The sequence below is a fragment of the Pseudophryne corroboree genome, chromosome 8 (genome assembly GCF_028390025.1).
Source record: "Pseudophryne corroboree isolate aPseCor3 chromosome 8, aPseCor3.hap2, whole genome shotgun sequence".
In the NCBI taxonomy this organism is placed as follows: domain Eukaryota; kingdom Metazoa; phylum Chordata; class Amphibia; order Anura; family Myobatrachidae; genus Pseudophryne; species Pseudophryne corroboree.
The window spans coordinates 14,166,674-14,179,760 of record NC_086451.1 but is presented as its reverse complement, the minus strand read 5'-3'; the positions used below and the strand labels follow the sequence as shown (position 1 = coordinate 14,179,760).

The window sequence follows — 13,087 nt, the reverse complement described above, 5'->3', positions numbered from 1 at the left end:
CTCTCCATCTTATCAATCTCAGTACCTTGGGTATGAGAGGCAGAGGAGGGAACACATACACTGACTGGTACACCCACGGTGTTACCAGAGCGTCTACAGCTATTGCCTGAGGGTCCCTTGACCTGGCGCAATACCTGTCGAGTTTTTCCCAACGGTTTATAATCATGTGGAAGACTTCTGGGTGAAGTCCCCACTCTCCCGGGTGGAGGTCGTGCTGAGGAAGTCTGCTTCCCAGTTGTCCACTCCCGGAATGAATACTGCTGACAGTGCTATCACATGATTTTCCGCCCAGCGAAGAATCCTTGCAGCTTCTGCCATTGCCCTCCTGCTTCTTGTGCCACCATGTCTGTTTACGTGGGTGACTGCCGTGATGTTGTCCGACTGGATCAACACCGGCTGACCTTGAAGCAGAGGTCTTGCTAAGCTTAGAGCATTGTAAATGGCCCTTAGCTTCAGGATATTTATGTGAAGTGATGTCTCCAGGCTTGACCATAAGCCCTGGATATTCCTTCCCTGTGTGACTGCTCCCCAGCCTCGCAGGCTGGCATCCGTGGTCACCAGGACCCAGTCCTGAATGCCGAATCTGCGGCCCTCTAGAAGATGAGCACTCTGCAACCACCACAGGAGGGACACCCTTGTCCTTGGTGACAGGGTTATCCGCTGATGCATCTGAAGATGCGACCCGGACCATTTGTCCAGCAGGTCCCACTGGAAAGTTCTTGCGTGGAATCTGCCGAATGGGATTGCTTCGTAGGAAGCCACCATTTTACCTAGAACCCTTGTGCATTGATGCACTGAGACTTGGCTCGGTTTTAGGAGGTTCCTGACTAGCTCGGATAACTCCCTGGCTTTCTCCTCCGGGAGAAACACCTTTTTCTGGACTGTGTCCAGGATCATCCCTAGGAACAGAAGACAAGTCGTCGGAACCAGCTGCGATTTTGGAACATTGAGAATCCAATCGTGCTGCCGCAACACTACCTGAGATAGTGCTACACCGACCTCCAACTGTTCCCTGGATCTTACCCTTATCAGGGAATCGTCCAAGTAAGGGATAACTAAAATTCCCTTCCTTCGAAGGAATATCATCATTTCGGCCATTACCTTGGTAAAGACCCGGGGTGCCGTGGACCATCCATACGGCAGCGTCTGAACTGATAGTGACAGTTCTGTACCATAAACCTGAGGTACCCTTGATGAGAAGGGTACATTTTGACATGAAGGTAAGCATCCTTGATGTCCCGAGACATCATGTAGTCCCCTTCTTCCAGGTTCGCAATCACTGCTCTGAGTGACTCAATCTTGAATTTGAACCTCTGTATGTAAGTGTTCAAAGATTTTAGATTTAGAATCGGTCTCACCGAGCCGTCCGGCTTCGGTACCACAACAGTGTGGAATAATACCCCGTTCCCTGTTGCAGGAGGGGTACCTTGATTATCACCTGCTGGGAATACAGCTTGTGAATGGCTTCCAAAACTGTCTCCCTGTCAGAAGGAGACATCGGTAAAGCCGACTTTAGGAAACGGCGAGGGGGAGACGTCTCGAATTCTAATTTGTACCCCTGAGATATCACCTGAAGGATCCAGGGGTCTACTTGCGAGTGAGCCCACTGCGCGGTGAAATTCATTGAGACGGGCCCCCCACCGTGCCTGATTCTGCTTGTAAAGCCCCAGCGTCATACTGAGGGCTTGGCAGAGGCGGGAGAGGGTTTCTGTTCCTGGGAACTGGCTGATTTCTGCAGCCTTTTTCCTCTCCCTCTGTCACGGGGCAGAAATGAGGAACCTTTTGCCCGCTTGTCCACGAAAAGACTGCGCCTGATAATACGGCGTCTTCTCATGTTGAGAGGCGACCTGGGGTACAAACGTGGATTTCCCAGCTGTTGCCGTGGCCACCAGGTCTGAAAGACCGACCCCAAATAACTCCTCCCTTTAATAAGGCAATACTTCCAAATGCCGTTTGGAATACGCATCACCTGACCACTGACGTGTCCATAACCTTCTACTGGTAGAAATGGACAACGCACTTAGACTTGATGCCAGTCGGCAAATATTCCGCTGTGCATCACGCATATATAGAAATGCATCTTTTAAATGCTCTATAGGCAAAAATATACTGTCCCTATCTAGGGTATCAATATTTTTAGTCAGGGAATCCGACCACGCCAACCCAGCACTGTACATCCAGGCTGAGGCGATTGCTGGTCGCAGTATAACACCAGTATGTGTGTAAATACATTTTAGGATACCCTCCTGCTTTCTATCAGCAGGATCCTTAAGGGCGGCCATCTCAGGAGAGGGTAGAGCCCTTACAAGCGTGTGAGCGCTTTATCCACCCTAGGGGGTGTTTCCCAACGCACCCTAACCTCTGGCGGGAAAGGATATAATGCCAATAACATTTTAGAAATTATCAGTTGTTATCGGGGGAAAACCACGCATCATCACACACCTCATTTAATTTCTCAGATTCAGGAAAACTACAGGTAGTTTTTCCTCACCGAACATAATACCCCTTTTTGGTGGTACTCGTATTATCAGAAATGTGTAAAACATTTTTCATTGCCTCAATCATGTAACGTGTGGCCCTACTGGAAGTCACATTTGTCTCTTCACCGTCGACACTGGAGTCAGTATCCGTGTCGGCGTCTATATCTGCCATCTGAGGTAACGGGCGCTTTAGAGCCACTGACGGCCTATGAGACGTCTGGACAGGCCCAAGCTGAGTAGCCGGCTGTCTCATGTCAACCACTGTCTTTTATACAGAGCTGACACTGTCACGTAATTCCTTCCAACAGTTCATCCACTCAGGTGTCGACCCCCTAGGGGGTGACATCACTATTACAGGCAATCTGCTCCGTCTCCACATCATTTTTCTCCTCATACATGTCGACACAAACGTACCGACATACAGCACACACACAGGGAATGCTCTGATAGAGGACAGGACCCCACTAGCCCTTTGGGGAGACAGAGGGAGAGTTTGCCAGCACACACCAGAGCGCTATATATATACAGGGATAACCTTATATAAGTGTTTTTCCCCTTATAGCTGCTGTATCTTTAATACTGCGCGTAATTAGTGCCCCCCCTCTCTTTTTTAACCCTTTCTGTAGTGTAGTGACTGCAGGGGAGAGACAGGGAGCTTCCCTCCAACGGAGCTGTGAGGGAAAATGGCGCCAGTGTGCTGAGGAGATAGGCTCCGCCCCCTTATCGGCGGCCTTATCTCCCGTTTTTCTATGTATTCTGGCCGGGGTTAAATGCATCCATATAGCCCAGGAGCTATATGTGATGCATTTTTTGCCATCCAAGGTGTTTTTTATTGCGTCTCAGGGCGCCCCCCCCCCCCCCCAGCGCCCTGCACCCTCAGTGACCGGAGTGTGAAGTGTGCTGAGAGCAATGGCGCACAGCTGCAGTGCTGTGCGCTACCTTGTTGAAGACAGGACGTCTTCTGCCGCCGATTTTCCGGACCTCTTCTGCCTTCTGGCTCTGTAAGGGGGCCGGCGGCGCGGCTCTGGGACCCATCGAGGCTGGGCCTGTGATCGTCCCTCTGGAGCTAATGTCCAGTAGCCTAAGAAGCCCAATCCACTCTGCACGCAGGTGAGTTCGCTTCTTCTCCCCTTAGTCCCTCGATGCAGTGAGCCTGTTGCCAGCAGGTCTCACTGAAAATAAAAAACCTAAACTAAAACTTTCACTAAGAAGCTCAGGAGAGCCCCTAGTGTGCACCCTTCTCGTTCGGGCACAAAGATCTAACTGAGGCTTGGAGGAGGGTCATAGGGGGAGGAGCCAGTGCACACCAGATAGTCCTAAAGCTTTCTTTAGATGTGCCCAGTCTCCTGCGGAGCCGCTATTCCCCATGGTCCTTACGGAGTCCCCAGCATCCACTTAGGACGTTAGAGAAATACCACAAATCTATAGGATCAGCGCCAAATGCAAGTATAACGTACAGTCCTCCAGCAAGTTCCGTGTAGGAGACAGAACCCCATCAGACTATTGCCCACACCCCTCTAAACGCGGAAATCTACTAGCACGACCCGGACAGCAGCTGTAATCGATGTCGTAATGTGTAATGGCAACAGCAGATGTCGTCTAACGCGCAGGTTGAACAAAACATTGCTAAATCGTGAGGTAAATAATATTTTTCAAGTGTTTATGGCGCTCGGGGTCATACTTGAACTTCTGGTTATTAGAAACTATTAATTCCCCCTGTAGTTGGCATCACGTATTAGTGGTACACCATTATGCCTCAAACTATCTACTCTCCATCAGGACAGGACTGCGTTAGCTCCTTTACCCAATATACCCTGTCAGTGGACCCTGATACCTCAAACTACACCCTAATACAGTGGAGGTGGGCGTTTGTGGGCTGGCTGCATTAGTCGTCCATGAGTAAGACCCCCTTGATATCTCCTAAATAACATGTGTCCCCAACAGAATGGTCACCGTGCCTCTCAGACCAGCCATAACCTAGTGCAGGAACCCCTTTCCCCCTCAGCAGACACCATCCAGGATGAAACAACCCCCCCCCCCCCACCCCCTTCCACCACTCATAGATCCAATATGCCCACAAAACACGTCCTCCGCCATTTCCTTGGTCAGGGAAGGTCTCACACAACTAGGCCATTTACTGTCCACCAAACATTCATCATTGCACAGAATCTTTCCTTACCTGCATGTACCTTATCTGAGGCATTGGGGGAGGGAGAAGGAGACATCATGTTTAGAGAAAATGACAAATGCAGCGTCTATTGTTAATTGCAATATGCCCCGCGGCTGCAACATAATGAAAAAACGAAGCGTAATGCGCTATTCATTTATTTATTCCATTACTAATTGCTGCCTAATGTCTATCCTAGGCTGGAAGAGAACTCGCCTAACGTATATACAGGATATTAGATTCTGTATCTTTGGATTTTCTCCGGCACGTAGGGAAACTGTACAGAGAGTGTGTGTGTGTGTGTGTGTGTGTGTGTGTGTGTGTGTGTCTGTGTGTGTGTCTGTGTGTGTGTGTCTGTGTGTGTGTGTGTGTCTGTGTGTGTGTGTCTGTGTGTGTGTGTCTGTGTGTGTGTGTCTGTGTGTGTGTGTGTGTCTGTGTGTGTGTGTCTGTGTGTGTGTGTCTGTGTGTGTGTGTCTGTGTCTGTGTGTGTGTGTGTGTCTGTGTGTGTGTGTGTGTGTGTGTGTTTTATTTTTAAATACTTTTTAGTTTTTATTTTTAGAATTCTATATAGGTTTAGTCCGGCGACAGCTGGAAAGTGGCACCTTACATGGCACCTCTGAGCAGGAGATCAGCTCTGCGCAGCCCGCGGCGAGGGCTCTGACAGTACACGACAGATCATTCGCACTACAGACGCGTGCCTGCACGGGAAGTCAGCCTCTCCGGATCTTCCATCTTTTAACATTTGCCCTTTTGCCGCCCCTCCCCGACTTGTCAGCTCCTGGCAAAGTGGAAGCGTTCCAGAGAGCGAGACTCTCTGCTTCCACTCCATCGGAGGCGTAAGTGTTTCCCCCGGGCAACTGGAAAAGGACAGCGGGGGATGCAGGGAACGGCACACATCCATACACAAGGACACTATGTTTAACACATTAACGGGGACGCTGCGTCCCACCTGTGCTGTGCAGCCGTAAACCACTCAGGAGGCAGACTGTGGACAAGCAGCACCTGAGACTGATCTATACTTACAGGTGCAGCCTTTCTTACGGTTTCTTCAGTCCTGCCAAATAAGCCCCCCCTCCTGCGCGCCACATCCCGGATGACTTATTCACTCAAAATGTACGTCTTACATAATTATATCACACAGATGCGACAACACTACATTGCTGGATTGCACTGATCAATTCCATGTGCGACATTTGTACAGCTGTGTGCGACTGAGCCCCAATCTGTGCAAAAGGGTTTCGATGCAGCGGCTGCGGCGGCTTTCCCTTGCGTCAAGATCTGTCGTGCTTCATCTGCAACCTTTTACGCATGTAAAACCAAATCCTGTGCTGTTACAGCCGCAGCCCGCCGTTCCTAGTACACCGCGAGTGGCGTTTTGCTACGTCTGTTATTTAACTAAAATGCAAAACGTTAAAAAAAAAAAAAAAACGGTACGCTACTCCTCTCGGAACACCTCTGTTGCGCTGGGCGTCTCACGTGGCGTACAGACAACCAGTAAGTGAGAGCACCTCTGTATTGTTACTGTCATGCTTATTTGGTATTCTGAGGTTTCCAGTTGCTCATATCAGTATCCGGGACTCTATCTGAAGCTGTATAGGATGCCATATTTAGCACCGTTTCTCTCTTTGCCTTGCAGAAATAACACGCCCAGTTTGCTAGGACTAAGGGACAGACATTACCAACCCAATAGATTAGGCCGCTGCAGACCTGACACCCCCCCCCCCTCCCCATTTTGCGCCCTATTACCAATAAATGCGCAGTATGTCTTTGTGGCGCTTACCATCGGCTGTTGATTTTCCACCTTGATGATGTCTTCGTAAATGTCGTCTTCTTCACAAGGGACATCATACGTGTCGTTTTCACCCAGGTCGTGTTCACTAGACAGAGAAACAATTTTTTAAATATTTCTTAACGATTATTTAATGCGTAATCGTCTGAGGATTAATAACCAGAATTAACAGTGATAATTAAAAAATACTGAGCGCAACAGGATGTCAGATAAGATCTTTTTGGGTGGAATAATACTCTGCCTGCTCTGCAACCAGCGACAGAGCTGTAACGTCATGTGCGTCAGTCACCACTTCTGCAAAGACGGTCAGGGCGCATTATAATGGACATGGCGCGTGGTAAATGCAGCGCTCCATACTGTAACTTTCACTAATCAGATCCGAGCAGCACCCAGCAGTTGCCAGAGATTACCGCACTGTTATTAAATTATCCTTCTCTTTAGCATAATGCGCTCACATTACTATGACTGAGAAGGTTTTATTGTATTTTCTGTAATGGTGCAGCAGAAAAATGGACATTTTTTTTTTTTGCAATGCATTTAATTTCTTCATGAATAACGGATAATTTCCACTACATGTTTGTAAATCTATCTGCGTTTTCATCGGCGCATTATATAAATATATATAAATCTGCACAATGAAATGACAGTTGTTTGTCATTTGTAATTCACTGTTTATACTACAATAGATAGATTACATTCCTCTAATATTCGTCTATGGGAAATATGCCGCTTCCTGAGAAAGATACGACTTAGAACTCTGTACATCTACAGCATAAGGCAACCATTGGCTTTGCTGGGACTTGTAGTTCCGCTGCCACCGGATAGACACTGGCTCGGAGATGTATAAACATGTGCATGTGGAATTTGCTGTAACCTGCTAGATGTAGCTGCAATCAGACCTGCCCCAAATCTTATTTAGTTTATCCAGGACGCCCCAACATGCCCCTTTATAGGGGTATAAATCCAACGCATCTCGGTCTATGCATGCTTGCCTGAGGTTTCCATGGGAGAATAGTATAAAAGTCTATGGGGGGGTCATTCCGAGTTGATCGCTCGCTAGCAGTTTTTAGCAGCCGTGCAAACGCTATGCCGCCGCCCACTGGGAGTGTATTTTAGCTTAGCAGAAGTGCGAACGAAAGGATCGCAGAGCGGCTACGAAACAAAATTGTGCAGTTTCAGAGTAGCTCCAGACCTACTCAGCGCTTGCGATCACTTCAGACTGTTCAGTTCCTGTTTTGACGTCACAAACACGCCCTGCGTTCGCCCAGCCACGCCTGCGTTTCTCTTGGCACACCTGCGTTTTTTCAAACACTCCCTGAAAACGGTCAGTTGATACCCAGAAACGCCCACTTCATGTCAATCACTCTGCGGCCAGCAGTGCGACTGAAAAGCTTCGCTAGACCTTGTGTGAAACTACATCGGCCATTGTGAAAGTACATCGCGCGTGTGCACTGCGCCGCATGCGCAGAAATGCCGGGTTTTTTTGCATCATCACTGCGCAGCGAACAATTTCGGCTAGCGATCAACTCGGAATGACCCCCTATAAACGGGTCTATATAACCCTACTAGAGGCGGGCACAAAACGCACCGTATTTAAATACAAGTCATTTAAATAAGGTGTGCTTAGCGCGATGTGACAGCGCGTTGTGACAGCGCGTTGTGACGTTGCGATGGCATGGAAACACCAGCGCAGGCTGTAAGTGCCGCATTTGCGCGCACATACTCATGGGGTGAGCAGATTCGCCCCTATTCGAATCGAACCCTTAGGAGGTAAGTGCTTCAGACACTTACGGAAATGTTGCAACTCATCTTTGTGTAACAATAAGCCATCGTTGTTTGCTATTCAGTTTTGATTGTAACACACAGCCGCCTATACTGTCCCCCGGGGCAGCGGGCACGGCTCAGAGCTTCGTGTGGATCCAGCCTCGGAGATTCCTTGTCACCAGGAAAATATCTCTCTGTAATTCTGTCCCCCGTGCCCAGAAACGCGGCAGTGCCGCAATCTGCTATTTATGTAACCCATTCACATGGCATCTGTCAGGAGTGTCAACCCTGCTGGCAGGCACGGAATGAAGTGGAAGAACATCTGACACCAGAAGGAAGCGGAGGAGACGGCGTCGCGGATTTCACTGCTCAACACCAATCTCGTCTCGCACACAGGCCCACCGGGCGACACTGGCCGACTTACAGGAATCACTTACAGACCCGACACCCCCCAAACCAATGGGGGACAACATAAGGTAAACGTATTCCCTATAAATACGATGGCAGGCCATGCTGAGACTTGTAGTTACTAGACTTAGGTTTTCATGCAAAGAGAGTGTTAGTCCATGTTAAGCAGCTCTCAGACGCGTGGAGATCACAACGAGGTGGTTAACGAGCAGCTGACGCAGGTGTAGAAGAGTAGTATAAGCACAATTGTTAGGGGATACGGTCATTAGATCGACCACTATTGGTCGACATGCAGTAGGTCGATGGGGTTTCTAAGTTGACATGACAAAAGGGCAACATGTTTTTCACAATTTTTTTTCAACTTTTTCATACTTCACGATCCACGTGGACTACAACTGGGAACGTTGTATGTCAGGGCAGTCACTGGGGGAGATGTATCGGTGGAAAGAGTAGAGAAGTGGACCAGTGGAAAAGATGGCCAGTACTTGATAAAGGCTACCAGCAACTTCTCCGCTGATTTCACTGCTTGATACATCTCCACCAAAGCAGCTGGTGATCCCTGAATAGATGGCGTGCATCTAAACAGTGCGGGAAAGTGAACCTGGAGTTGGCTCGTCCCTTAAAGGTGCGACAACATACATAGTGCATTCGGCTTAGCCGTCAGCCAGCAAAAAGGGGTGTGACCTCCCCTCACATGTAGGGGGCGGGGCCTTACAGCTCGATCCCCCGTACACCAGTCTGTGTGTAGTGCCGGCTCATACACTGTGACAGGTAATGTTACACTGCAGCACCCTGCTCCCGTCACTAAGGAGGAGTTGGCACTTTGATGTCACCTCTCGGCGGGTGACACCCGGGTACTGCCCGCAACCCCGTAGTGACGCCACTGAAGCCCAGCAGCTCGGGGATTGCTAGGCACACCTCCAAAAATCTGAAGATGAGGGAATGTGTTGTGAGGCAACGCCCCCCCACCCCCCAACCAAGACCACGCCCCCTTCCCCGGACGGTCCCGGTTTACAATAATCATTTGACAGCGGCATCCCGGCCGCCAGTATACGCTAGAGAGCCCCTTGCGGGCACGGTGGTTCGCTGCGCTCGCCACAGGTTATATTCTCCCTCTATGGGTGTCGTGGACACTCACAGAGGGAGATAAGCCTGTGGCGCCGGCATTCCGGCGGTGGCAAGTCACTGCCGGTCGCAACTCCGGCGTCGGCATTGTGACCGCCAGGAACCCGATAGGCAGTCTCGTGATTGCCTCCCCAATAGAGCCATATGTACTAAGCCTTGGCGAGAGATAAAGTGGAGAGTGATAACGCACCGGCCAATTAGCTCCTATCTGCCATGTTACAGGCTGTATTTGAAAAATGACAGTGAGGAGCTGATTGGCTGGTGCTTTCTCACTATCCACATGTAAAAGCATTCATATACAACCGCGCAGGTAAACATCCATTACTCCAGCTTCCAGGAGCGAGGCCGCGGCACAGGAATGAGGGGCAGGTGACACATACGTATTTGGCGGTCAGAGACGGATTTCCGGAAAGTCGACATACGCTGCAATAGGGCAGGTGGCGATAATAAAATGACAATTCAGCCCAAGTTATTGCCAATAATGCTACTAAATGCCAATTCATCCCCCAACCCGCCATCTTAGAAGGCTATCCGTAACGGAGAACCCTATGTTAATAGCTAATTATAAAGCATTTCCAAGTAGCGTTCTACAGAAAGGCATAAAATGCCGCGCAAAGCACATCATTGCGGAACGCCCCGAGCCAAAACACTTCCCTTTACAGCAAAGCAGCCGGTGAAAGATCGCAGGTGACAGACGGGTTTGTGCTAGAACGGCCGCGGGCGTGTGCGCCGGGCTCCTCATGCAAAATGATCATTACATTCACAGAAGGAATTAAATCATGAAAATATTACTGCCCAGAGTTGTTCAGCGCAGAGCAGTCAGTGTGATTTCACACAGGCGGAGGACACAGGGAGCAAGGTCACCTCAGCCCCCCCGTGGCCACCTTGCACAGCGCACAAGTCACTACAGCGCCTTCTTCCCAATCTACTTTTATATTAGCTGGAGAGGAAAGGCCTCTTTGTGCGGCATTCATGTTTGTCTGACGGTTCCCTGAGCTTATGTCCGACGGCTGGTGTTTCCAAATTATACAGAAAAGAGAGAAAATGTTCATATTAAAGCACACCGCTCGCCTAAACAAAGTAACGTTCATTACCAAAGCAGACGCAAAATGCGCAACCGCCTTGTTATTTGCACAATGGTTTGACAAGCGCACTCCGAGGAGCCCAATTCCCACGGGCAACTGCTTAGTACATCTCCCCTTATGACACCACCAGGAAGCAGGTATAGGCCATTGCCCAAACGCCAGTTATCGTAAAGCAGACTTCTATTATGCAGCTCTTCAGTTGTTGAACTACAAGACCCAGCATAATATATTGGTCTACGTCAGATCTTATACGTTTTACAAGAAAGTGTAAGTAAAAATTTTATTTTATTTTTATCCTAGAAATGGTCTGAGACCCCATCAGCCGTGACGGCTGCTGTCCACTAAGCTCACTGGCAGTGACTAGGCCTCAGTCATACGATAAGCCCCAGAATGTCAAGGAAACTGATTTCTGATTGGAGGAACCCAGGATACGGATCAACACTAGGTCAGGACAGTGCATGCCTGATAAAGTATAATGGTATCCAGATGCTAGGTCGACATGGATAAGGTCGTCAGTCAATAGGTCAAGTGTGGAAGAAAGCAGCACCTCACATCTGGGCAAAAGCATGCTGCACTGCAGGTGGGGCAGATGTAAAACGTGCAGAGTGTGTTAGAGTTGGAGAGGTGTCTTAGCCTAAACTCTAAGGGGCAGATTCAGTTAAGGGCCAGCGACCACCGGTAGCTCAAGCTACGTATTTTCCATACAGTTGCAGTAGCTTTTTCTGCCCGTAGCTCCATAGGCTGAACATTAGAAAGCAGCTCCTGAGACAACAGAATCCGTTCCGGTGCCTACTGCGCTTAACTGACTCTGCCCCTAACTTATAGTATACAAATGAAGCGCCCCAAGGACGTGGGCTGCATGCTGAAGCAGATAGAATTGACACGACCTGCAAAATATGTATTTTCACCTCTTGCACTGCGGTATGGTTCCGTCCAGGTGCAAAGTTACTCCTTTTGTTTCTATAGTAAAGTGCAATGTAATACCCCAACGCTATATAGATAAATGTTAAGGGTGGTCTTCAATATGCCGGCTGTCGGGATCCCGGCGCCGGAATCCCGACAGCCGGCATACCGACACTTTTTCTCCCTCTTGGGGGTCCACGACCCCCCTGGAGGGAGAATAAATAGCGTGGCGCGCGTAGCACGCCATCGTGCCCGCAGCGTGGCGAGCGCAGCAAGCCCGCAAGGGTCTCATTTGCGCTCGCCCAGCTGTCGGTATGCCGGCGGTCGGGATTCCGGCGCCGGTATGCTGGCCGCCGGCATACCCTACTACACCCAATGTTAATAATAATAATAAAAGTTTAGCTGGCGTATGCTTCTCACATCCTATGTGGAGATAGACGATCAGACAAGGTTCCATCGACCTGTCCACACTGTGGAGGATTAGGGTTGCGATTACCTAAAGGATAAAAAAAAATGGGCAGACTAGATGGGCCAAGTGGTTCTTATCTGCCATCAAATTCTGTTTTTCAATGTTTCTATGATTACGGTTACACCGGCGTCGGCCTAGTAGGACGGAGTAGAATATATAGTGGGCTCGCACATCCTCACCTAAACGCTATAGACAAATAACCCAGGACACTCAATGTCACATCGTTACAGACAGACAGTGCACTCCTACTGAACGGTAAAATGGTCAGCAGAAGCTCCTTCTATCCCCCGATAGTATCAGCCAACCATCCAACAGCCAGCCAGGCGTCACACAGCGGATCTACAACAGCTGGAGGATAAGGTTTTGATTTCTCTATGGGTTGAATGAGAACGGTCCTTCAGCCATAGCTGGAGGCCAGGTGCCATGTATTTCTCATGACCACGTCCTCACATAAAGTAGACCTAGGGCCTAATTCAGATCTGATCGCAGCAGCAAATTTGTTAGCTAATGGGCAAAACCATGTGCACTGCAGGGGGGGGGGGCAGATGTAACATGTGCAGAGACAGTTATATTTGGGTGGGTTATATTGTTTCTGTGCCGGGTAAATACTGGCTGCTTTATTTTTACACTGCATTTAGATTTCAGTTTGAACACACCCCACGCAAATCTAACTCTCTCTGCACATGTTACATCTGCCTCCCCAGAAGTGCACATGGTTTTGCCCATTAGCTAACAAATTTGCTGCTGCGATCAGATCTGAAGACAGACTTGTCTACTCGTCATCTACAGCAAAAGGACCATGCTCCATCTCCTCCGACGTCAGTCAGATAAATTAGGCAAGTCACAGTCTGCTGGTAACACGTGGTCATCTCTACCCCCACACCCCTCCATCTCTGT

The 13,087-nt window shown here is 49.2% G+C and overlaps 1 protein-coding gene across 5 annotated transcripts in view; it reads right to left on the bottom strand.

Annotated features, from left to right (window-relative positions):
- The window catches only part of VAV2 (vav guanine nucleotide exchange factor 2), a 248,345-nt gene that overhangs the window by 41,220 nt on the left and 194,038 nt on the right, over window positions 1–13,087 (bottom strand). For all 5 annotated transcript variants that reach the window (XM_063935911.1, XM_063935912.1, XM_063935915.1 and 2 more), the window contains exon 5: window positions 6,428–6,524. In XM_063935911.1, coding sequence (XP_063791981.1) covers window positions 6,428–6,524 — 97 coding nt within the window. The remainder of the gene's footprint in view (window positions 1–6,427; window positions 6,525–13,087) is intronic.